The sequence below is a fragment of the Dicentrarchus labrax genome, unplaced genomic scaffold (assembly GCF_905237075.1).
Source record: "Dicentrarchus labrax unplaced genomic scaffold, dlabrax2021, whole genome shotgun sequence".
In the NCBI taxonomy this organism is placed as follows: Eukaryota; Metazoa; Chordata; class Actinopteri; family Moronidae; genus Dicentrarchus; species Dicentrarchus labrax.
The window spans coordinates 1985719-2011426 of NW_026136721.1; the positions used below are offsets into that span (position 1 = coordinate 1985719).

A 25708-nucleotide genomic window follows, 5' to 3' on the forward strand; every position below is an offset into this window, starting at 1 on the left:
TCTGGTTGGACATTTAATAAACTGTTACACTACAGTCAGCAGAGCTTATCACGTCGGCCCGCACTGGGCCTCTCTCGTGAAAAAACCAAGGTCCACAGGACTCAATGACTACAGACCTGTTGCCCTCACCTCTGTGGTCATGAAGTCTTTTGAGTGCCTTGTGCTTTCCCACCTGAAAGCCATAATGGACCCACTCCTGGACCCCCTGCATTTCGCCTACAGAGCCAACAGGTATGTAGACGATGCAGTAAACATGGCCCTGCACTTCACCCTCCAGCATCTGGACTCCCCAGGAACCTATGCCACTATCCTGTTTGTGGTCTTCAGCTCTGCGTTTAACACCATCATCCCAGCTCTGTTACAGGACAAGCTCTCCCAGCTCACTGTGCCTGACTCCGCCTGCAGGTGGATCACAGACTTCCTGTCTGACAGGAAACAGCTCGTGAAGCTGGGGAAAAATGTCTCTGACTCCCAGACAAGCAGCACCGGATCTCCCCAAGGCTACGTTCTTTCTCCTCTGCTCTTCAATCACCATCTGGTATGCTGCTGCCACTGCCAAGGACAAGGGCAGACTGCAGCGTATCATTCGATCCACTGAGAAGGACCCTGAGGTGTGCAGGAAAGATTGTGGCTGACCCCTCCCACCCCGGACACAAACACTTTGAAACACTTCCCTCTGGCAGGAGGCTGTGGTCCATCAGGACCAAAACCTCACGCCACAAAAACAGTTTCTTTCCGTCTGCAGCTGGCCTCATTAACAAGGCCTGGAACCCCCACTGACACTGACTCTTAAAGCCACCCTGTATAAACCCACCTGTATATTACATTAATTATCATATGGCATTGATATTGAACATTTAATAGTCTTCCCACAAATTCCCTTTCTATCTGACCATTATTTAATAACTTTTGAATTCATACTATTAGATTATAAGCCCTTAGGTAAAACTTCCAACAGCAGATGTCTATCTGACAGTGCTGTAGCTAAATTTAAGGAGGAGATTCCATCAGTGTTTAATTCAATGCCATGTCTGAGTATAGCAGAGTCCTATAACAACTTTAGTCCCACCGAAATTGATAATCTTGTTGATAGTGCTGCAGGCTCACTGAGAACAACATTAGATTCTATCGCCCCTATAAAAAAGAAATTATTAAAACAGGAGATTAGCACCGTGGTACAACCACCAAACCTGCCAATTAAAGCAAAAAGCTAGGAAATCTGAAAGGAAATGGCACACTTCCAAATTATTAGAATATCGCTCAATTTGGCAAGAAAATCTTAAAACATATAGAAAGGCCCTCTGTAATGCTAGAGGAGCCTATTATTCAGCACTAATAGAAGAAAATAAGAATAACCCTAGGTTCCTCTTCAGCACTGTAGCCAGGCTGACAGAGAGCCACAGCTCTATTGAGCCACATATCCCCATAAACTTAAGTAGCAATGACTTCATGAGGTTCTTTTATAATAAAATGATTACTATTAGAGACAAAATTAATCACCAAATGCCCTCAACAGGTATCACTGTCTCTCCAAGTTCAAGAACTTTAACTTATGTAAAATCAGATATATATTTAGACTGTTTTTCTGCTACCAATCTTTATCAGTTAATTTCAATAATTTCTTCATCGAACCTGTCTGTTAGACCCAATCCCAACTAGGCTGCCTAAAGAAGTCGTACCCTTAATTGGCACTTCTTCACTGGATATGATCAATCTTTCTTTATTATCAGGATATGTATCACAGTCCTTTAAAGTAGCTGTAATTAAACCCCTTCTTAAAAAGCCCACTCTTGACCTAGGGGTTTTAGGCAACTAAAGACCGATTTCTAACCTCCCCTTTCTCTCTAAGATTCTGGAGAAATTAGTCGCCAAACAGTTGTGTGACTTTCTGCATAACAATAGCTTATTTGAGGATTTTCAGTCAGGATTTCATCACAGCACAGAGACAGCTCTGGTTAAAGTTAATGACCTTTTAATTGCTTCTGACAATGGACTTGTCTCTGTACTTGTATTATTAGATCTTAGTGCTGCATTTGACACCAATTCAATTCAATTCAAATCAATTTCAATTCAATTTTATTTGTATAGCGCCAATTCATAACAGAAGTTATCTCTGGACACTTTTCAAATAGAGCAGGTCTAGACCGAACTCTTTATAACATTATTTACCCACCAGTGATCATAATATTCTTGTACAGAGACTTGAGCATCAAATTGGCATTAAAGGAACTGCACTAAGCTGGTTTAAGTCATATTTATCAGATCGTTCTCAGTTTGTACACGTTAACGATGAATCCTCCATAAATACTGCAGTTAGTCATAGAGTTCCACAAGGTTCTGTACTTGGACCAATTCTATTCACTTTATAAATTCTTCCCTTAGGCAACATTATTTTATTTATTTATTTATTTATTATTATTGTTGCTATGGTCGCTGTTGCTGCTGTGGTCGCTGCTCGTTGTCCCCCATCGTTGTTGTCGTCATCATCTTCGTGTTCATCAACATCAGTCACTACTATTAGTGTAGTTGTTGTTGCTGTGCACCCCTCTCTCTCTCTCTCTCTCTCTCTCTCTCTCTCTCTCTCTCTCTCCAGCTGGTCGAGGCAGACGACCACCCACATAGAGCCGAAGGGTCTGTCCTAGGTTTCTGCCTCTTAAAAGGCAGTTTTTACTTGCCCCCGTCGCCAATGTCTTGCTCATGGTGGTACTGTTGGGTCTTTTTAAATAATGTTATAAGGAGTTCGGTCTAGAGCTGCTAACTTCTCTTATAAATTGGTGCAATACAAATTGAATTGAATTGAATTGAATTAATTAAACCCACCCTGTATATATGCATTACATTAATTAAACCCACCCTGTATATATACATTACATTAATGCACTACCGTTGGTTTTTCTATACTGCACATTGTAAATATCTTTCTTGTACAGTTTAGATCTTTCTATCTTCTGTGGTTTTTATGCACCAAGGCAAATTCCTTGTACATGTAAAAACTGGCAATAAACCCAATTCTGACTTTGATAATACAGTGAGTTTAAACCAATAAACAACCATCCTGACAGTTTGACATCACATCCATTTGACCACCTCCCATAGTTCTGTCACAGTAAAACTCGTGATGTCACAGTTATGTCATGAGCGTATGAACTTACAATATGCCACTTTCCGTCATTGACAGTGACAGATGATGTAATGGAGGCGGGGCCTTTCCCCAGGTCAGCTGACATCATTAGTCTCCCCCCCGTTAGTCTGAGGACAATGAAGTCCATCTGTTTGGAGTCAGAGAGGAGGAGGATCAACCCATCCAGAGCCCGGCTTCGAACTGACAACCTCACCAATACACTGAGGACGAAGACAGACAGCAGAGTGTTAGAACAGAACTGGTTACAGCCCCGCCCCTATCTGAATACAGTCCCGCCCCTGTCTGAATATAACCCTGTTGTCGTGGAGACCCACCTCCTCCTGACAGTGCTGGGGTTGATGATGAAGGTCATGTGACTGTGTTTGGACAAACTAAAGTGAGCCGCTGACAGCAGAAAGGTTGGCTCTGCCTCTGGCACACACTGCAACAGACACATCAATAATCAATAACACTGACCAATAACCAACACTGATCAATAATCAATAATACTGACAAGGAATCAAAATCTAAATCAACAATAACCAAAATATACAGACCAATATTCAAGAACCAATGATGATAATCAGTCATGATCAACAAACATATTGATTACCGTTAGTGCTCCTGGTGTCAGGGCACTCAGGTGTGTGGGCGGAGGTACGGGTAAGTAGGCGGGGTCTTTAGTTGGTTCTACATCCTGGTCATCAGGAAGCACCGCCCCCCCATCTCTCTCCTCCAATAGGCAGCTGTCAAGCTCCACCCCCTCATACCTCACTGCTTCTGATAGGTCGACAATCCTGGAGGGAGCCACCAATCAAAACAGTTAGCCAATCAGAGAGGCAGAACAGTGTGTGTGTGTGTGTGTGTGTGTGTGTGTGAGAGAGAGAGAGAGAGAGAGAGAGAGAGAGAGAGCAGGACTTACACTCTGCCCACCACCAGGTGTTGGATGCAGCCTCTGAACAACCTGGACACATCCTGTAATCTGATTGGTAGATGAGGCCCCCCCTCTGATGGCAACCCAGCAATGAAGAAAGAAGCTGGAGACAAGCGAGAAAATCCGCCTGGCGAGAGAGAGACAGACTTCCTGTGGTCCTCGTCCACCTGCATTGACAAAGACCTGAGAGACACACTAATCAATACTAATCAGTCAGGTGAAACAGGTGAGACAGGTGTCTGTTACCATGGTAACACCTACTTCCTGTTGATGGTGATAATCACAGAGTGTTTTATTCCGTCACTGAAGGATCCTCCAACAGGTTTCACCACCATCACCCTCCGAGTAGCTCCGCCCACCTCACCAAGCTCTGCCTCCAAATCACCCGAGAGCAGGTGGACAGACAGGAAGTGCTGCACATAGACAGTGATAGAGGTTAAATAACAGTGACAGTAAGAGCTGGAGCCCAAGTGTGTGTGTGTGTGTGTCTGTCTTACCTGTCTGTGTGTTGGGTCGTCACTGAAAGCGGCCAGAACAACTCCTGATTGGTTGTTGGTGGAGAAGGACAAGAAAAGCTCCACCTCCTGACCAAGTGAGCGAGGAGCGATCTGAACGAAGCCTCCGGCTAACACCGACACGCTTCGCACCGCCTGACAGGTAAGATGATGAGGTGATCAATGAAGGTTATTAATGAAGGTTATTGATGAATGACTCACTCTGAGGTGATCAATGATGGTTACTGATTATTGACTGTGTGTGTATGTGTGTGTGCAGTACCTCGAGGACACAACCCTTCCGGACTCCGAAGGCGTCTCTCAGCAGGTCAAAGTTGGACCGAGCAATTTCCACGTTCTTTATACAGCCCACGTACGACCTGGACACCACCTGTCGCCTAGACACAACACAGACAGGTACAAACAGTCAGACAGGTAAGAACATTTACACGTGTACACATCAGCTGTGACTCACAAACTCACCTGATTGGTCTAGAGGCAGGAAGTCCTCCAATATAAATGGGGTCTAGGTCGGAGCGGTTCAAGTCAGAGGCTGTTCCAGGAGACTCCGCCTCTAACACTTCCTTCTCTGTTGATTGGTCGGCCGCCATGATGGACAGGTAACCTGGAAACACAGCAGTATTAAGCAGCAGTAGCAGTAGTAGCAGTAGTAGCAGCAGCAGTAGTAGTATATATATTGATTGTAGTACCTTTGCGTTTGCTCCTCTGCAGTGTTATCTTGTACCACACTCCAGTGTTGTACTTCCTGTTGGAGGTCAGGATCAGAGCACCTGATCCAAGGTCAAAGGTCAGACGAACACGCCCCTCCACCAGCTCCATGGACAGGAAGTCCCTCTACAAGAGACAGGAAGTGAGGTAATTTCTGTGTGTGCTCCACAATAAGAGCCTGTGTGTGTGTGTGTGTGTGTGTGTGTGTGTGTGTGTGTGTGTGTGTGTGTGTCGTACAGTGTTGTTGGAGGCCAGGTAGAGCAGCAATCCGCCCGGAGACAGAGTCTTAAACAGCAGTACGATGGAGGTGGAGGTTGCACGCAGAGACTTCTGAACCAATGAGAATCCAGAGCCATCAAAGTGGAACGATGTCTCCTCCGCCTGGGGACTGAGACACAGACAGGTAGAGACAGACAGTGGAGACAGACAGGCAGAGAAATTAGATCCACTCAGAATTGCATTAGGAAATCTGCCGACTTAACTCAAAACAAAAACACACTGGAATACTTCAATTAGTTTCCTCACAGATATAGATATACGCCGATCAGCTATAACATTACGACCATGATCATAATGTACTGCAGTCCCAGACCAGCAGACTGCTCTACACTGTGTGTTCTGACCCCTTTCTATCAGAACCAGCATTAACTGTTTCAGCAGTTTGAGCTACAGTAGCTCATCTGTTGGATCGGACCACAAGGGCCAGCCTTCACTCCCCACCTGCATCAATGAGCCTCGGCCCCCCATGACTCTCTCTCCGGTTCTGTTCCTTCCTTGGACCACTTTTGATAGACCTCTGCAGACCGAGAACCCCCCACAAGAGCTGCAGGTTTGGAGATGTTCTGACCCAATGTGGTACTTGTCAAAGTGGCTCAGATCCTCATGCTGCCCATTTTTCCTGCTTCTAACACCTCAACTCTGTTCACTGTCTGCCCCCCCCCCCCACACACACACACACTGACAGGAGCTCAGATATACCCCCCACTGACAGGTGTGTTTGTACCTGCTGAAGCAGCCTCCACACTCTCCCTCTCTGCTGTTGTAGTTCCACAGTCCGATGTTTCTCTCGTTGAGCGATGCTTCGCCCAAGCAGCCTTGGAAGGTGGAGGACCGCAGTGTTGTGGGGCTCTGAGATCACACACACACACACAGTTATCACTTATTCAGTTTTTCACCTCCACACACACACCTGTACACTTGATGTGTGTTACCTGAGTGTGGGCTCCTAGTCCTCCGATGTGGATCACCGTGTTTCTGTCAATGTCTAAAACTCTGGAAGGTCCCCGTGAGGTCGCTGTTACGGCGGGCAACGGAGCGGACTCCGACTCCAGCTGATGGACTGACAGTGAGCCATGGGCCCCGAACCTGCCGAAATCATCATATGACATGTTGTTTGTGTTGTTGTTATTTTGTGGTGGTGTTGTTGTTGTTGTTGTTGTTGTTGTTGTTTACCTTGTCGCGTTGATTCTGGTCCATCTGTTGTTGGCGATGTCCAGTCCAGGAAAGTCCAGCCTGGTGCTGCCTGAACCCACATCCCATGCCAGTGACACCTTCCCATCATGCATCTCTACTGCCAGGAAGTCCACCTGAACACAATCAGAAATCAACCAATAAGTTAGTCAGCCAATCAATCAATCAATCAATCAATCAATCTGTGTAGTACTGTGTAGTACTGTGTGGTACTGTGTGGTACTGTATAGTACTGTTTGGTACTGTGTGGTACTGTGTAGTACTGTAAAGTACTTTGTGGTACTGTGTGGTACTGTATAGTACTGTGTGGTACTGTGTGGTACTGTGTAGTACTGTAAAGTACTTTGTGGTACTGTGTGGTACTGTATAGTACTGTGTGGTACTGTGTGGTACTGTGTAGTACTGTGTGGTACTGTGTGGTACTGTGTAGTACTGCTTGGTACTGTGTGGTACTGTGTGGTACTGTGTAGTACTGTGTGGTACTGTGTGGTACTGTGTAGTACTGTGTGGTACTGTGTGGTACTGTGTGGTACCGTGGTGTTGCTGCTCAGGTAGAAGAGCAGGTTATCTGGACTCGAGGTTTTCAGAATCAGACTCAGAGTGTTGAAGTTACTGGACTCAATCTGTGGTCTGTAGGATCGAACACAGTCCCTGTCTGCTTGTACCGCCACCTTAATCTGATCACATCATCAATATTATTAAAACTATTGTCAATACCATTATCAATATCATCATCAATATCATTATCAATGTCAATATCATCATCAATATTTTTGTCTTTCAGGCTAGCATTTTGCTAACATAAGTTAACTTGAAATGTGACTATTTATATTGTTTGTTTCTTTATTAAGATCTCCATTAGCTTCTGTATAACAGTCGTTAATTTATCATAAATTAAGAGTATTTATTAATTACTTCATTTCCTTTTAAATATGCTCTTTTAGCATTTTTTAAAAAACCATATATATTATAATAATTTTTTTTAAGGTATTTTTTGGGGCTTTTATTGCCTTTATGATAGAAACAGCTGAAGATAGACAGGAAAGGGGGACAGAGAGAGGGGATGACACGCAGCAAAGGGCCACAGGTCGGATTCGAACCCTGGGCCGCTGCAGCAAGGACTCAACTTCGGTACATGGGTTGCCAGCTCTACCCACTGAGCTAACCGGGCACCCGATATATATTATTTTTTTGAATAATATGATTGGGATCTGAATCCTACGTGCTGTTGTGTTATCTACGATAATTCCCAAAAGTTTGGTTTTTGTTTATCTTTGAACATCTTCAAACTGTGGCTGTCTTTCCAACATAGATTAGCCTAGCATATAGCATATCTATGTACAGGAAAGGATGAAGTTGCTCAACTGTTATTGGAGCACTGAGCAAAAAGGGGTGGGGCTTAGGGAGGGTTGATGAATAATAACTTTAATGATCCTCTGACTGTTACATAGCACCATCATTAGTGTGTGTGTTACTGTGTGTGTTTATGTACCGAGGCAGCCTGTCTCCTGGCCTGATCGATCAGCTCTCTGATGTCAGACAGATTCCTGCTCAGTGTTTCTCCCAGCATGCTCAGTGGTTTTATCCGGTCCATAAGCCGATCGGTACGATGCTCCGCCTCCTCCAGCTTACTCTGCGCCTCATTGGCTGAGCACACAGGAAACAGGAAGTGTTACCCCACTGTCAGTGAGTTTGTAGTCTTCACTTTATGAAGCAGTGGACTGACCTGCATCGTGTGTGTGAGTCACCAGTTGGTTGGTCTCCCTCACTGTGTCGTTGGTGTTTTCTACCACAGAAGAAGAATCCTGCAGCTGCTCGCTGAGTGAATGCAGCCACTGCAGCGCCTCCTGCAGGCCGGAGCGTGCCGCTGCAGCCTGAAGCTGGGCCTGCTGCAGCGCCGGGGATGACCCTGATGGAGGACAACCACCAATACATTAATATATGATATATCTTTATGTATTCACATATATTATATATGTTCATGTATTAATGATGGATATTGGAGGAGGCGGAGCCTGAAACACCTCTCTCACCATTAGAGAAGTTCTGCAGCTCTCTGATTGGCTGACGGAAGAGCAGGCTGGAGTTATGGACACTCTCTCTGACCAATCCCAGTCTGCTGGTTACCATGGAGACAGTCAGCTGCAGGTCTGGAGGATAGAAGATTGATTGGTTGATTGGTTGATGGAGATAAGAGAAGAAGACAGAGTGAGATGACGAGCTGCAGGTCAAAGGTCAAAGGATGTTTTTGATATCAGACAGGAAACACACCTTCAGCCATCTTGTGGACTCGTTGACTTTCTTCTAAAACAGCAGAGCTGATGTTCAGTTTGGCTCTGCCCTCTTCTGACAGCAGCTGCTCTGATTGGACGGTCTGAAACACACATACACAACACTGAGTGTCTTCTCTGATTTTGAGGTGAGCTGATAAAGGACTTTGTGGACTGGTGTCAGTGGAACCGCCTCCAAATCAACACAGGGAAAACCAAGGAGCTGGTGGTGGATTTCCGCAGGCGCAGTCACGCCCCCCGACACCGGGGTATGGACATAGAGAGAGTGGACTCTTATAGGTACCTGGGTGTTCACCTGAACAATAAACTGGATTGGACTCATAACACTCATGCACTTTATAAGAAAGGCCAGAGCAGACTCTATCTGCTCCGGAAACTCAGGTCCTTTGGAGTGCAGGGAGAGCTTCTGAGGTCCTTCTTTGATACTGTTGTGGCAGCAGCCATTTTCTTTGGAGGGGTCTGCTGGAGCAGCAGCATCTCAGCAGCCAACAGGAAGAGACTCAACAAACTGATTAAGAAGGCCAGCTCTGTCCTGGGTTGCCCCCTCAACTCAGTGCAGGTGGTGGGAGAGAGCAGGATAATAGCAAAGCTATCATCATTGATGGACAATGTCTCCCACCCCATGCAGGACACCATCACTACGCTGAGCAGCACCTTCAGTGACAGACTCCTTCACCCCAAATGTGTGAAGGAGCGATATCGTAGGTCCTTCCTTCCTGCTGCTGTCAGACTGTTTAACAACCAGCACTGCTCCCAGTAACCCCCCCCCAATCTCGGCATCAATAATAATAATGTGCAATAATTACTGTGCAATCTATTGCTCATGTGCAACTGCTGCTGCTGCTACTACTTTGTGTTATTTGTGTTATCTGTTGTTGTGGATTCTTACTGTTTTTTTCTCTTGTACATAGTGTTTTTATTATTTTCCTACTGTTACTGTTTATTTATACTGTTTTCTCTCTATCCACTTTGCTGCTGTTACATTGGACTTTCCCCATTGTGGGACAAATAAAGGAATATCTAATCTAATCTAATCTAATGATTCAGGTTTATTTCTGTTGTTTACCTCACGGTCGCCATGTCGACGCTTAAGTATTATGAACCTGCGTGACAGTTCACACACACACACGTACCATGTTGAGAGCGAAGGATGCGGAGCTGTGTGCGATCGAGGCGACCTGCTGGGCGGAGTCAACTCGTTCTGTGATGTCACTATCGAATTGGACCAATCGGCTGCCGTTCTGAGTCACATTGCACACCGACGACAGAGATCTGAGAGAGAAAAAACTTTATTTCAGTGAAAACTTTATTTCACTGAAAACACACACACACACACACACACACACACACGTACCTGTGCAGGGAGTGGGCGTGGCTCTGCAGCAGGTGGGCGTGGCTTTCTGCACGGTAAACGTTCTCCAGAGCGTCCGTCATCTTCAGTCCAACAACCAAAGCATCCACCTGTTTCCTGAGCAGAGGACGCCACTGATCCAACTGACCACTGAACTCCTCCACCTGCTGCATTGATCAATATATAGTCTGGGTTAGTGACTGATCAATAATCAATACTCTGGATCAGTGACAGATCAATAATCAATAGTATGGATCAGTCTTACGGCAGTGGCGTTGGTAAACTCATCCGTCAGTCCGACAGCGTCGTCCAGCAGCAGCTGACTGTCGTCCATCAGTCCGTCCACAAATAAACAGTCACCACTGAGCTTCTGACGGACAGACTGACACAGAGATAATAATAGTAATAATAATCAATAGATCAATTATATAAATCAATAGATCACTGTATTTTCTACATTCAGTAACTTTTTATTTTTATTTGATTTATTGATGTTTTATTCTGTTTGACAGATACACCAAACATACGACAGGTGTTTTAATATTGTTTTATTTAATTATTTTAGGTGTATTTATTTATTCATCGTGTTTACCTGACTGCAGGTGAGTGGGTTTACCTGACTGCAGAGGGGTATTGCACAAAACCAAGATAAGGGATTAAGCCGGGATATGTTGGTTATCCTGGCTGAATTTACCATCATGTCGGTTGCATGAAAGCAGGTCAAACTTATCCTGGCCAAGTTACTATGGTGATTTATTCTCTGCAGCTAGCCTGCACCAGAGGGGTATTGCACAAAAGTAGAATAAAGAAATCCAGGATAATTGAGCAAGCGCGGCTTGACCTAGCCTGCTCGGCGCATCCTGGCTTAATTGGTTGCACGTTTGCCGAGCCAGGATTAAAAGGTGCGGCTATGTTAAGCCAGGTGTAGATAGTCGGGATAAGTGCGCGTTCACGGCATACTGAACTAGACCTCGCGATCGCTCACAGAATCACCGATGGGAACATGGATAAGACATTTCACAGCCGCTGAACAACAGCTCCTGATGGAGTTCTATGAAGAGGTGAAAGATACAAGAAAAAAAGGCAATACCAATGCCATAAATAAAGAAAGAGAGAAAGCCTGGCAGACAATAGCGGACCAGCTTAATGCTTAAGTAGTCCAAAACTGTTCAATGAATAAACAGTGCTCCACTGGAACTGTCATAATTAGGCTACAATTAAAGGACTAAAGGAGTTACTTTAAGTCCACTAATCAACTGTTGTACACTTTGCTTTAAATGTGGCAAGTAGAGGTGCATGTTGCTCAGGAAATGTAGAGTATGTGCAAACAATTATCCACAATGTGTGTCAATTAATCTATTTTTATCTATTTTATCTTTCTATCCTTCATAAAGAACAAACTTGTCTGACCATAAAAGGACCTGGCAGCAAGTTAAAATTAAATACTAGAACATTTTGCAGGCTGGAAAGTGACTATAAAGTAGATAACAGTGAACAAATGAGGTGAATAGATTAGGTGTCTGCTGACATGTTGAATGTCTGTATGATTGTAGCAGTTAAAAAAAATGCCCATAGAACTGGCACAGGGGGCGGCCCACCAAGCCAGGATATGTGCGGCAAATGGTTCCTTTATTGAGGTTCTCTGCATCCCCAACAGAATAAAGGAAGCTCCCACTTGCAAAACATCTCAATATAACACAGACCATCTGTGGTACAGTGAGAGCATGGCTTCCTGCCGTCTGGTGCTGTATTTTTGGACCCCTCAGCCTACATAAATATCTTAGTCCATCACCTGAGAATCTGTATCTCTCAATGAGATAGTCATCTCCAACGGCCAATGGGTCTGACCTGTCCCAGAAGACTCTTTCATGACTAAATGCTCGTCTGAGGATTAGGGCTTCCTCATCCAGTACATCCTCCAAAAAAGGGCAAGCCATTATGAAGAGGGAACAGGTGTGAATAATATATATATATATATATATATATATATATATATATATATAAAATGGCATGCCGTTTAGGAAATCAATCTTTGAATATATGGAATGAACCTTGAATATATGGAATCAATCTTTGAATATATGGAATGAAGCTTGGATATACTGATAAAAAATTTGAGAATACTGAATGAAATTCAAAACCTAGTATCCTTTTCATCAAAGTGATAGCCTTCTGAATTAGCTGGTTTTACAAAATGGCATCAGTTGAAATATTACAATACTTTCTTGAACTGGAAAACTTTTTTGCTTTTTCTGTCAGGATTTTGCCTGAGGCCTGTTGTAGTCGGCCTGCCACCTTCAAAAATAACTTCTTCGTCAGGAGAACGGTATTGGGCACGGGTACTATGGGAAGAATTTTGGCCCGTACAAGCACTTGCCAATGAGTTAATAATGTCCTCATTGCTCAGTATTTCTGCCACAAGGTTCCGAGCTGACTGACTCATTCTCTCTTCTACAAGATGGCAGCAGTGTCTAGATGACCAGTCAAGTTTCATTCCATATATTCAAAGTTTCATTCTATATATTCAAAGATTAATTTTATATTATTCAAAGATTCATTTCCTAAACGGCATGCCATAATATATATACTATATTGCCCTTGTCACAGATTTCATTGAAAACACCTTTGCAATTCATCAGCTGTGTTTTGTAATCTCAATCACTGCAATAAAACACATATTTATGCATTTTGACAAGCCGTCTTCATTAGCATAGCAATATAACACTTGTCCTGAGTAATAATACTTCCACTTGAATCAATATAAAAAGACTGTTGCAATTACAAACAGCCAACAGATTTAAATGAAATGAGAAATGACAATATATGTAATATTTTAATGCAGGATAACTAAAATGATGCAACATACTTAGAAAGACCATGGACATGCTGTAAAACACATTAATTCCTCACAGGATTGACGGTGGAAATACAGGTGAATCACTAGGATTAATCTTAGCCTGGCTGTTAGCCTGGTCTGGTGCAGGCTAGCTGCAGAGAATAAATCACCATAGTAACTTGGCCGGGATAAGTTTGACCTGCTTTCATGCAACCGACTTGAGGCTAAATTGAGCCAGGATAACCAACATATCCCGGCTTAATCCCTTATCTTGGTTTTGTGCAATACCCCTCTGGTGAGTGTATTTACCTGACTGCAGGTGAGTGTGTTTACCTGACTGCAGGTGAGTGGGTTTACCTGACTGCAGGTCAGTGTGTATACCTGACTGCAGGTGAGTGTGTTTACCTGGTAGCGGTGCAGGTCAGTGTGTATACCTGACTGCAGGTGAGTGTGTTTACCTGGTAGCGGTGCAGGTGAGTGTGTTTACCCGACTGCAGGTGAGTGTGTTTACCCGACTGCAGGTGAGTGTGTTTAACTGACTGCAGATGAGTGGGTTTACCTGATAGCGGTGCAGGTGAGTGTGTTTACCCAACTGCAGGTGAGTGTGTTTACCCGACTGCAGGTGAGTGTGTTTACCCGACTGCAGATGAGTGGGTTTACCTGGTAGCGGTGCAGGTGAGAGTGAATGGCGTCCAGCAGAGTGTGTGTTTGTGTGGTTTGTTGTGCAGCATCACTCAGCTGTGTATGTGCATGTTGCAGCATTTCTATGCCAATGTTGAGGGAGACGGACAGGGGGCGGAGCCTTTCATCAACCGCCATCCTGCCAGGCAGGAAGTCCGTCTGCAGGGAGTGAATGAGAGACTGTGCTAGACTGCAGGGAGAGAAAACCAATCAATAATTAATCAATAAACACAATCTATAAAAACATCAAGCGTTGTACAAACGATATAAACACACAAACACACACCGGAGCTCCTGATTGGCTGCAGTATTGGCAGCTGTTAGGTTGACCACTCTGATGGTTTCCAACATGGACTCAACTTCACCCAGCAGACGTGTCTGATTGGCTGAACTGAACTCTTCCTCTGTGGTCTGGTTCAGGTGCCCAGCCTCCCTCTGAAGCTCTGGACCAATCAGATTGCAGAGTTGTTATTTTACTTAATTAATAATTATTTTGTTATGATGTCACTGGTGATGTGGTAACTTTACCCTGGATTCTGTCCTGAAGTCTGCTGATGTTCTCCAGCAGCACTGAACCCTGGGAACAGCTGTTTTTAGCGGACACGCCCACTTCCTCCAAGTTTTCAGATAGACGTGTGACCTAGCCAATCAGGAGCAAGGAAGAATATGAACCTTCCTATAGTCAGCTCCCCCATTGCTTTTCAGTTTTAACTCAAAACCTCCTGCAGTGTTTGAACGTGTTAATCTGATATTAAAGGTCCAGTATGTAACATCAATGGAGTTTAATATTCATGTTTTCATTAGTATTTAATCACCTGACAAAGGCGGAGTCCACCATGTTTCTACAGAAGCCCAGAAACAACAAAACACTGGCTCTAGATTGAGGCTACACGCTGTAGGCTGAGCAGTATTTAGTTGGTTGTATTTGGTTGACACTGAATCCTAAGCACTGGACCTTTAATCTGTGTTTAAAGTATGTTATATATTCTATATTATAACATACTGTAAACCATATATTGTTATATGTAACATAACAATATATACATATATATACCTGTTAAACTATATATATATATTATTTACAGTATGTTGTATACCAAAATTATAGCCTCTGTTCATATGTAATACAGTTGGTTAACTTCCTAAAAACAATCAGAAATTATTCAATCAGTCAGAATGAGTTTAGAAATGAGTGTAACCAAGGATACCCGTTGCAGCAGCGTGCTGAGGTCAGAGGTCAAATGATCCAGCTTGTCTTCCACTCTGGACAGACGCAGAGCGACAGAGCCGTTCTGTGAAAACTGCACCTGTACAAACACACAGTGGGTAATGTGTTACTGTCTCACAGTCACCACCAGATGGCAGCGAGCTGCAGCGAGCCGCAGCGTGGTGCACCAGGTGCCGCAGCGTTTACCTGGGCGTCTGTGGTCTGGTTCTGCAGCAGCACCAGCTGGTGGTATGGTGCCATGGCAACGCCGCTCAGGTTGACAGACAGGAAGTGGTTGTATATTTTTTCCAAGTCGTCTAACAGAACGCCGGTACACTCGTCATCACACGCTGGAGTCAAAAACAAACATACATCAGTCTGATAACACACAACATATGAACTCGTGTGAGTGTGTGTTTGTGCGTTGCTGTTACTCACACACACACTCTCCTTCCTGCAGTATGTGCCTCTCTTCACACTGATCACATGACCGACCTTTGACACCAGCCTTACACTCACACTGTCCGCTCAGTGCGTCACACAGCGGCTGCAGCGAGCCCCACCCACTGCAGCTGCACTGTGAACACATGCCACCGGGCACCGACGGGTTGCCATAGTAACCAACAGAACACCTGCAGGGTGAAAGCATATGGTCATTGTGATGTCACATTCACTAAGGTCAGATTTTCTAAATAAAAGTTGTATCCTAGAAATAAGAACTGAAGTGACAGTCAGGTGATACACCTGAGGCTGTCATCACAATATGATGTCATGACTCTGACCTCTCACAGTATCTCCCCTCGTATCCCATCTGACAGGCGGTGCAGCGGAAATCACCAAACGCTCCCTCCGACACACAGGTGGGACTGAAACTACACACACACATAGTTAAAGTCAGATCAATGGAATCAAACCTATTGACTACTGATTATTTGTAACACACTGTGTTACCTGTTGCCCCGTAGGGGGCAGGCACACAGCGAGCAGTCACTGATGGAGCCGCTGATGTTCCCATAATACCCCGGGGCACAGAGCTCACAGCCCGGCCCACTGGTGTGATGCTGACAGCCCTGAACAAAAAAATAGAAACTTTATTCTACTGTCAGTGTTAGCGTGTGTTAGCATGTTAGTGTGTTAGCATATGCTAGCATGTGTTAGCATGCTAGTGTGTGTTCGCGTGTTACCTGGCACTCTCCGGTCTCTGTGTCGCAGCTCTCACTGTGGTTGTTGCAGCGGCATTGAACACACGGACGCACAAACAGCGACTTCTGAGTGTGAGGTGATAACTCAGATAAAGACTGTCGGAAAAAACCTGCTGCACACTCCTGCAGACAGACAAATCAGAGAGACAGACAGGTCAGAGAAACAGATGGTACGATCAGTGTATATTGATCCAGATCAGTTAATCAATCAGATGTGTACAGGTATTATTTACCTGACAGGACAGTCCGCTGTATCCAGGTGGACAGACACAGGACTCGATCAATCTGGCCACGCCCCCTCCGACCACTGACCCCTCCTTTAACTCCGCATCCACTGCCGTTTCCATGGTGATGTTAGAGATCCTGAGTATGTGTGTATATATATGAATACTCGTGTATGTGTGTACTTGTACACATATGCGTGCTGCATATACCATAAAACTCGAACTCACGTTGCCTTCATTGAGGACAAGTCTCTATTAGGGACAGGTCTTTATTAGGGACAGGTCTTTATTTCCTTCAGCACAGATGGAAATACTCTCTAACTGTGCCGCTTTTCCTGAGTATTGTTCAACATGGTTGACAACAGCGTGAATTTCAGCCCCTTACTTTTTTCTCTGTGCTACTGCCATGACACTGAACATGAACATTATGTATTATTACTGTATATTATTGTATATAACTGAATATACTGTGTACTAGTACACTTTATGAGAACTGTATATAACTGAATATACTGTGTACTTTATGATGACTATATAACTGTATATAGTGTGTACTTTATGAGAACTGTATATGACTGTATATAGGGTGTACTTGTACAATATATGAGAACTGTATATGTACCTGCTCTGCTGCAGTCTGGTCCCGTATGAAGCTTTGATGATGACATACTCAATGTTACTGAGGACCGACAGGAAGTCAGCACGACTCACCGACTTGTCCAACACGGAGTTAAAATACTTCCAGTTGTGCTGAAACACACACACACACACACACACACACACACACTATAATAAACAGTTTTTTGTTTCGGCGACTCATGTTTCCCATGATTCCTAGCAGCAGTACCTCTGTCAGTCTGATGTCATGCTGTGTCCTGATGCCGTTGCCAGGGGCAACCATGTCTGTGTATATCACCAGCTTCCTCAGGGTTCCGCCCCTTATCAGGATCTGAGGCTCCTGATTGGACAGCCCCAAGCCATCCTCAGCATAAAAGGTGATGATGTAAGACAGCAGGCCGCCATACGACAGCAGCTACACAATGAAGTACACAGAGAAGTACACAATACAATACACAGTATACACAACAGAGTACACACTAATGTAAATAAGCCATATATAGTAGACACAAACTGAGATGAGTCTGAAAACGGTTTGGGCTAAAAGCAGCAGTGTTGCCAGGTGCTGTCAGTAAACGGTTTGGGAAGCAGTACCTGGTGACCTTCGAACTGGGGGGGCAGTCTCCAGTAGAGGGGGCCAGCCAGCCTGCTGGTGTTGAGCTGTCGGGTGTCGAGCAGCATGTCACCACCCTGCTGGTAAACTCCAGACAATATACCGTGCAGGTTAGATTGACTGACCAATGAGAGGAGGGCGGGATAACGAGCCAGGCTGATCTATGGAGAGAGAGAGAGAGAGAAAGAGAGAGAGAAGAGTGTTTGTTTTTGTACTCACAGGTACTCTGTAGAGTATATGTGTGTATTTGTACTCACAGGTACTCTGTAGAGTCCTCCCTTCTCCTCGCAGTCTGAACTGAGTCCTGAACAGAAACACTGAGAGCAGCCATCAGCTGACAGAGCGAACCAACCAGAAACACACTCCTCACAGCGCTGCCCAGACACGCCCACCTGGACACACACACATATATTATTATTGTATTTATGTATAAATACACACACACATATATTATTACACACAGAGGTTGTGTACCTTGCACACACACTCTCCAGTGTGTAGACAGTCACACACTCCCAGCGTTGTATTGCAGAACTTCTCGTCTGTTCCGGCCATGTCGCAGCCACACACTGAGCATCCTGGAAAACCATGGTAACCAGGGGAACATTGGTCACATGATCTGCCAGAGAACCCCTCTCTGCACCGACACTGTCCATTGCTAAGATCGCACTGAGGGGCGGAGCTTCCTGCTGCAGTGCAGCTGCACGGCTGAAGAAGTAGAAGGATGTTACTGTGTGTATTCGTACACATCTGTGTGTATTTGTACATATTTGTATGTATGTGTGTGTGCGTACCTGGCACCCGGTGGCAGGGTTGTGACCCCAGTAACCTGTCTCACACCTGTCGCAGGTGTCGCCCTGTGTGTGGGCGGGGCAGATGCAGTCTCCAGTCTCAGGGTCACAGTTCCCTCCAGTGTGATCACAGATGCATGCTGGGATGAGAAACAAATGTCAGCCAATCAGAGTCATGAGAGAGAGGACCAGTCAGCGGTCACACGTTACCGTCTGTTAAAGTACCTGTGCAGCCGTTGGCATGGAAACCATAGTAACCACGGCTACAACTGTCACACTTATGTCCGGCCACGCCCTCCACACATTGGCACCGTCCCCCTGCATCACATGACTCAGAGAGAGATCTTGATTGGCTGCAACCACAGGCCTGACAGCCCTGCCCACTCTGCAGCCCAAAAAAGCCAGACTGAAACAAACAAACCAACCAATCAACCAATAATCAATCAATCAATCAATCAACCAATCAATCAATCAATCGTGTGTGTCTCACCTGGCAGTGATTACAGGTGCGTCCCGTCACATTCTCTCTGCACAAACACTGACCTGTTGTGACATCACACACACTGGAGAGGGCGCCGCTGACATCACAGCCACACTCTGAGAAAGAGAGACAGACAGACAGACAGACAGACAGACAGACAGACAGACAGAGACAGACAGACAGACAGACAGACAGACAGACAGACAGACAGACAGACAGACAGAGAGATCACTGTTATGGAGAAGTTGATTTATGAGCTCAGTAAACTGTTTCCTGTTTATTGTCTCAGTCTCTAGTTTCAGAGATGGTGTGTGAGCTGCCATTGTTTCCAACTACAAACGAGTTTGTGTAAGATGGTTTTAAACTTAAGACACACACACACACACACACACACACACACAGGAATGTTGATCTTTTCAAATCCAGATTGAATTCGACCTCTGACCTCATTGTTTTAGCTGTCACATGATGTGTGTGTGTGTGTGTGTGTGTGTGTGTGTGTGTGTGTGTGTGACTCACCCTGACAGTCTTTGGCGTGCAGGGCATCTCCATAGTAACCAGGCTGACAGACCTCACAGTGTCTGCCAGCGGTGTTGCCGAGGCAACGCAGACAGTCCCCGGTGACAGTGTCACAGTGCCCTGCCTTGCTGATGTCCACGTTACCGTTACACTCACAACGGACACAGACCCCACCCACTACCTGTGGGTTACCATAGAAACCACTGGCACACCTGGAGACGTAGACAGACAGGTATCACACCAGGCTGGCAATCATTCAGTCAATCAGTCAATCAATCATTCAGTCAATCGTCCTAACCTCTCACACTTGGTTCCTGTGTATCCATCCTGACACCTGTCACATGACACCTGGCCGGACGCCTCGAGCACACAGGTGGGACTGAAACTGAGACACATGCACACATATTTATATCAGTTCTATACATTATCTATATTATCTATATCATTAGCAATAATATCTATATTATTATTATTAATATAGTATTAACTATATTATTATTATTATTATTATTATTAATATAGTATTAACTATATTATTATTATCTATATTATTAACTATATATTATTTATCTCTATATCCATCTATCTATCTAAATCTACACAGTTGATTTCTCCTTTCAAATATATTTGAACACAGGCATAAAGTTTTTAAATAAAGTCAGTGTCTTATTGTTCATACTAATAAAGTTCAGTTTGAATCACTGATGAAAACACCAACCTGTTGGATGGCTCCGTCAGAGGACACGGACACAACCGACAGTCGTCAGGTGTCCCCTCTGTGGCGTCGCCATAGAAACCAGGAAGACAATGTTCACAGTGAGGACCGGTGGTGTTGTGGGTACAACCCTGAGAGAGACAGGTGTTTACTCAGTTACCATGGTAAAAATATAATAAAGTAATAATAAACTTGCCCTCTATGTTTGTTTTTTTTATTGTAGCTTTATTGTTCAAACTCACCAGACAAACTCCGTTGATGTCGCACTCGATGGTGTGGTCATTACACTCACACTGCATACAGTTCCCGCCAAACAAAACTCCGCCTACCCTGTAAAAACCTGGGAGACACGCCTACACACAGTACACACAGTACGCACAAATACACATACAGGAATACACACAATACACACAGTACGCACAAATACACATAAAGGAATACACACAATACACACAGTACACACAGTACGCACAATACACATACAGGAATACACACAATACACACAGTACACACAGTACGCACAAATACACACAATACACACAGTACACACAGTACGCACAATACACATACAGGAATACACACAATACACACAGTACCCACAGTACGCACAATACACATACAGGAATACACACAATACACACAGTACACACAGTATGCACAAATACACACAATACACACAGTACACACAGTACACACAGTACGCACAATACACATACAGGAATACACACAATACACACAGTACACATAGTACGCACAAATACACACAATACACACAGTACACACAGTACGCACAATACACATACAGGAATACACACAATACACACAGTACACACAGTACGCACAAATACACACAATACACACAGTACACACAGTACGCACAATACACATACAGGAATACACACAATACACACAGTACACACAGTACGCACAAATACACACAATACACACAGTACACACAGTACGCACAATACACATACAGGAATACACACAATACACACAATACACATAGTACACACACATACACACAATACACACAGTACACATAGTACGCACAAATACATATACAGGAATACACACAATACACACAGTACACACAATACACACAGTATGCACAAATACACACAGTACACACAGTACGCACAAATACCCGTACAGGAATGTATACAATACACACAGTACACACAATACACACAGTACGCACAAATACACATACAGGAATACACACAATACACACAGTACGCACAAAACAGACAAAGGTTGATGTTATTCTCAATACCAACAGAACTTGTATTAACAGAACTAACAGTACTTGAACTAACAGAACTAACAGTACTTGAACTAACAGAACTAACAGTACTTGAACTAACAGAAATAACAGAAATAACAGAACTAACAGTACTTGAACTAACAGAACTAACAGTACTAACAGAACTAACAGAAATAACAGAAATAACAGAACTAACAGTACTTGAATTAACAGAACTAACAGTACTAACAGAACTAACAGTACTTGAACTAACAGAACTAACAGTACTAACAGAACTAACAGAAATAACAGAAATAACAGAACTAACAGTACTTGAACTAACAGAACTAACAGTACTAACAGAACTAACAGTACTTGAACTAACAGAAATAACAGAAATAACAGAACTAACAGTACTTGAACTAACAGAACTAACAGTACTAACAGAACTAACAGAAATAACAGAAATAACAGAACTAACAGTACTTGAATTAACAGAACTAACAGTACTAACAGAACTAACAGTACTTGAACTAACAGAACTAACAGTACTAACAGAACTAACAGTACTTGAACTAACAGTACTTGAACTAACAGAACTAACAGTACTTGAACTAACAGTACTAACAGAACTAACAGTACTAACAGAACTAACAGTACTTGAACTAACAGAACTAACAGTACTAACAGAACTAACAGTACTTGAACTAACAGAACTAACAGTAGTTGAACTAACAGTACTAACAGAACTAACAGTACTTGAACTAACAGAACTAGCAGTACTTGTTAGAAAAAGTGATCTGCTGACCTCACAGGAAGTACCGCTGTAACCCCATGGACATTCACACATCTCCACGGCAACCGCCTGAACGCCAGAAACAGAACCAGAGTCAGCAACATCCAGAGAGACAGACCTAAGACTGATGACAGACAGGTAGAGAGACAGACAGATAGAGGTCAGAGGTCGGGGATTAGTCGATTGGAGGACTGTGGAGGTGGGTGTGGGGAAGGCTTGCGAGAGCAGTGCCAGGTGAGTTGATTATCTCAGCTGGTACTCATGAAGTAATCACTCTCACCTCTTTTAAGGGGAGTAGTGTGCTGGACCTGGAGGCCCTGACACACATGACAGAGAAGACACAACCGGAGCAGACCTGAATGGACTTTTGAAGCAGGCTAAATTGTGTGTCATTGTGTGTGTGACAGACAAATGAATAAAGTTGTCTTGTTCAGTAATCCCTGTGGTTGGTCAGTGTGCTGGGAGAACCCTCGTATTAGTGAGTCTTGCTACAAGGATAAACACAAATTAAACTTAAAAAATTAAAGACAGTAACCCATGACCCCTAAGCCTAATACATACTGGTTTAAGTCATACTTATCAGATCGTTCTCAGTTTGTACATGTTAACGATGAATCCTCCATAAATACTAAAGTTAGTCATGGAGTTCCACAAGGTTCTGTACTTGGACCAATACTATTTACTTTATATATGCTCCCTTTAGGCAACATTATTAGGAATCACTCCATTAACTTTCACTGTTATGCAGATGATACGCAGTTATATCTATCAATCAAACCCAATGAAATTAATCAATTATCTAAATTACAAACATGTCTTACGGAAATAAAATCCTGGATGACCTGCAATTTTCTGATGTTAAACTCAGAAAAAAACGAAATTCTTGATCTTGGCCCCAAAAACCTTAGAGACTCATTGTCTAAAGATATAGTGACTCTAGATGGCATTAACTTGGCCTCTAGCACCACTGTCAGGAATCTTGGAGTTATCTTTGATCAGGATTTGTCATTTAACTCCCACATAAAGCAGACCTCTAGGACCGCCTTCTTTCAATTATGTAATATTAGAAAAATTAGACACATACTATCACAGACAGATGCAGAAAAACTAATCCATGCATTTGTTACTTCAAGGCTGGATTACTGCAACTCTTTATTATCAGGTTGCCCCAATAAGTCCATTAAAACGCTCCAATTAATTCAGAACGCTGCAGCACGAGTACTGACAGGAACTAGAAAAAGAGATCACATCTCTCCTGTACTAGCTTCTCTGCATTAGCTCCCTGTAAAATGTAGAATTGAATTTAAAAACCTTCTCCTCACCTATAAAGCTCTTCATGGTCAGGCCCCTTCATATCTTAAAGAGCTCATAGTACCTTATTACCCCACTAGAACATTACGTTCTCTGGATTTCCCATGGTGCACTGAGCTACTCTCTTCCTCTCTCTTTCTGCACTCATTCATGTCCCATTAATGCATGTTACTAACTTCACTTCTTCCCCGGAGTTCTTGTGCTTTCTCGTCTCGCAGGTTCTCATGGATCCTGGTGGAGCCTCCTGCCATGGTCCTGCTTGACTGCCATTGCCAATACTGTTGTTGCTGTGCACCTGTCTGTCTGTCTCTCGCTCTCGCGCTCTCTCTCTCTCTCTCTCTCTCACCCCAACTGGTCGAGACAGACGACCACCCACCTAGAGCCGAAGGATCTGTCCTAGGTTTCTGCCTTTTAACAGGCAGTTTTTCCTTGCCCTTGTCGCCAAGTGCTTGCTCATGGTGGTACTGTTGGGTCTCTGTAATTAATCTTAAAGAGTTCGGTCTAGACCTGCTCTATTTGAAAAGTGTCCTGAGATAACTTCTGTTATGAATTGGCGCTATACAAATAAAATTGATTTGATTTTGATTTGAATACGAGTTGGCCCACTTATCCAGGACCAGGACAGAATCCACATCAGTCCTTCAGTCTCTCTGGTCCCTTTTGGTCTGCCAGTCCTCTACAGGACCCTGAAGAATCAACCAATACCAGACCCCAACGTCCAGACTTTGGACCAGCATACAGATTGGATGTAATCAGATTACTTTGCTCTCACCGTATCGGCCCGTCGGCGGAGGCGTTCAGGTGAACTCTGACCCTCAGTGAAGTCACGTCGGCTAGGACCGACAGCAGGTCATCACGGATAACGTGAACGCCTGTCTGAACGTCCACGAACCGCTGTGAGGCTATCATCACGGCAACCGAGCGCTCAGCCAGTGGAGAGAGGAAGAGGAGGAGAGGAGGTGAGAGATGAAGAGTCCGACCATTTCCCTGTAGATTAGACAATCAGATCAGTCCGGGTGTAGTCCTTACAGATGCCATGATTGTAGTTTTTAATGTTAAATGTTAATTACTATATAATGAATTAAATATATAATATAGATTAGAGCAGTCCAACCCAGTACTTTAGCCCTGCGTCAAGCCCCGCCCCCTTTGGGTTGATAGCCGTCTCTAATTTGACTGGTGGTTAATTTTGAGGTTTCTGATAGTTTATCAGAATGATATCATAAATAATAACACTGTACTGATTTTATCTATTAGGAGCATAAACCTTCTGTCCAATGTGACGTTACTGTAAACTAATGTTTGTGTTCATTAATCTACCTTTTACTATGAGACCACAGAAGAAGAAAACAGGAGGGTTTATCTTCACTTCCTGTTACTTTCTGCTGTTTACAAGGTTCATTATTAGAAGGTAGGTCAGCTCAGTTTATGGGAATTATTAAGGTTCAAACCCCCTCTGCTCCACACTGTCACACCAAACTCCATTATAAAACCGGTTGTTTTAAGGAAGTAAAACCTCTATTTTCCACCATCAGTGAGACTCTTCTGATTCTCTTCAATCTACAGACACAATCTGCTCACATTGACTCAGTAACATCATTAACTAACCTGTGAGGAAGAGTTGGACACAGACACACTCACTGACTGTCTGTCATTAACTAACTTGTGAGGAAGAGTTGGACACAGACACACTCACCGACTGTCTGTCATTAACTAACTTGTGAGGAAGAGTTGGACACAGACACACTCACCGATTGTCTGTCATTAACTAACTTGTGAGGAAGAGTTGGACACAGACACACTCACCGATTGTCTGTCATTAACTAACCTGTAAGGAAGAGTTGGACACAGACACACTCACTGACTGTCTGTCATTAACTAACCTGTAAGGAAGAGTTGGACACAGACACACTCACTGACTGTCTGTCATTAACTAACCTGTAAGGAAGAGTTGGACACAGACACACTCACTGACTGTCTGTCATTAACTAACTTGTGAGGAAGAGTTGGACACAGGCGGACACACTGACTGTCCAGGTCCCTCAGTTTAACATTTTTATCTTCTATCTATCTTTTAT

The 25708-nt window shown here is 43.8% G+C and overlaps 1 protein-coding gene across 3 annotated transcripts in view; it reads right to left on the reverse strand.

Moving 5' to 3' along the window:
• The window catches only part of lama1 (laminin, alpha 1), a 35163-nt gene that overhangs the window by 1712 nt on the left and 7743 nt on the right, over positions 1-25708 (reverse strand). The window contains exons 15-59 of one of the 3 annotated variants that reach the window (XM_051384919.1): positions 24403-24617; positions 22332-22443; positions 20520-20630; positions 20281-20408; positions 19861-19947; positions 19563-19774; positions 19053-19159; positions 18788-18968; positions 18566-18702; positions 18246-18479; positions 18029-18163; positions 17753-17932; positions 17388-17573; positions 17163-17290; positions 16550-16679; positions 16299-16439; positions 16066-16184; positions 15897-15986; positions 15553-15746; positions 15322-15464; positions 15116-15214; positions 14436-14547; positions 14194-14350; positions 13887-14097; positions 10656-10772; positions 10394-10554; positions 10173-10311; positions 9020-9122; positions 8782-8898; positions 8475-8657; positions 8241-8395; positions 7282-7425; positions 6731-6864; positions 6490-6643; positions 6282-6406; positions 5516-5666; positions 5260-5404; positions 5033-5174; positions 4833-4947; positions 4553-4705; positions 4317-4468; positions 4044-4238; positions 3735-3918; positions 3457-3563; positions 3153-3342 (exon numbers count right to left, since the gene is read on the reverse strand). In XM_051384919.1, the coding sequence (XP_051240879.1) occupies positions 3153-3342; positions 3457-3563; positions 3735-3918; positions 4044-4238; positions 4317-4468; positions 4553-4705; positions 4833-4947; positions 5033-5174; positions 5260-5404; positions 5516-5666; positions 6282-6406; positions 6490-6643; positions 6731-6864; positions 7282-7425; positions 8241-8395; positions 8475-8657; positions 8782-8898; positions 9020-9122; positions 10173-10311; positions 10394-10554; positions 10656-10772; positions 13887-14097; positions 14194-14350; positions 14436-14547; positions 15116-15214; positions 15322-15464; positions 15553-15746; positions 15897-15986; positions 16066-16184; positions 16299-16439; positions 16550-16679; positions 17163-17290; positions 17388-17573; positions 17753-17932; positions 18029-18163; positions 18246-18479; positions 18566-18702; positions 18788-18968; positions 19053-19159; positions 19563-19774; positions 19861-19947; positions 20281-20408; positions 20520-20630; positions 22332-22443; positions 24403-24617 (6615 nt within the window). Of the gene's footprint in view, positions 1-3152; positions 3343-3456; positions 3564-3734; positions 3919-4043; positions 4239-4316; positions 4469-4552; positions 4706-4832; positions 4948-5032; positions 5175-5259; positions 5405-5515; positions 5667-6281; positions 6407-6489; positions 6644-6730; positions 6865-7281; positions 7426-8240; positions 8396-8474; positions 8658-8781; positions 8899-9019; positions 9123-10172; positions 10312-10393; positions 10558-10655; positions 10773-13886; positions 14098-14193; positions 14351-14435; positions 14548-15115; positions 15215-15321; positions 15465-15552; positions 15747-15896; positions 15987-16065; positions 16185-16298; positions 16440-16549; positions 16680-17162; positions 17291-17387; positions 17574-17752; positions 17933-18028; positions 18164-18245; positions 18480-18565; positions 18703-18787; positions 18969-19052; positions 19160-19562; positions 19775-19860; positions 19948-20280; positions 20409-20519; positions 20631-22331; positions 22444-24402; positions 24618-25708 lie in introns of all 3 variants that reach the window. The other 2 variants (XM_051384918.1, XM_051384920.1) reach the window with 2 other exon arrangements.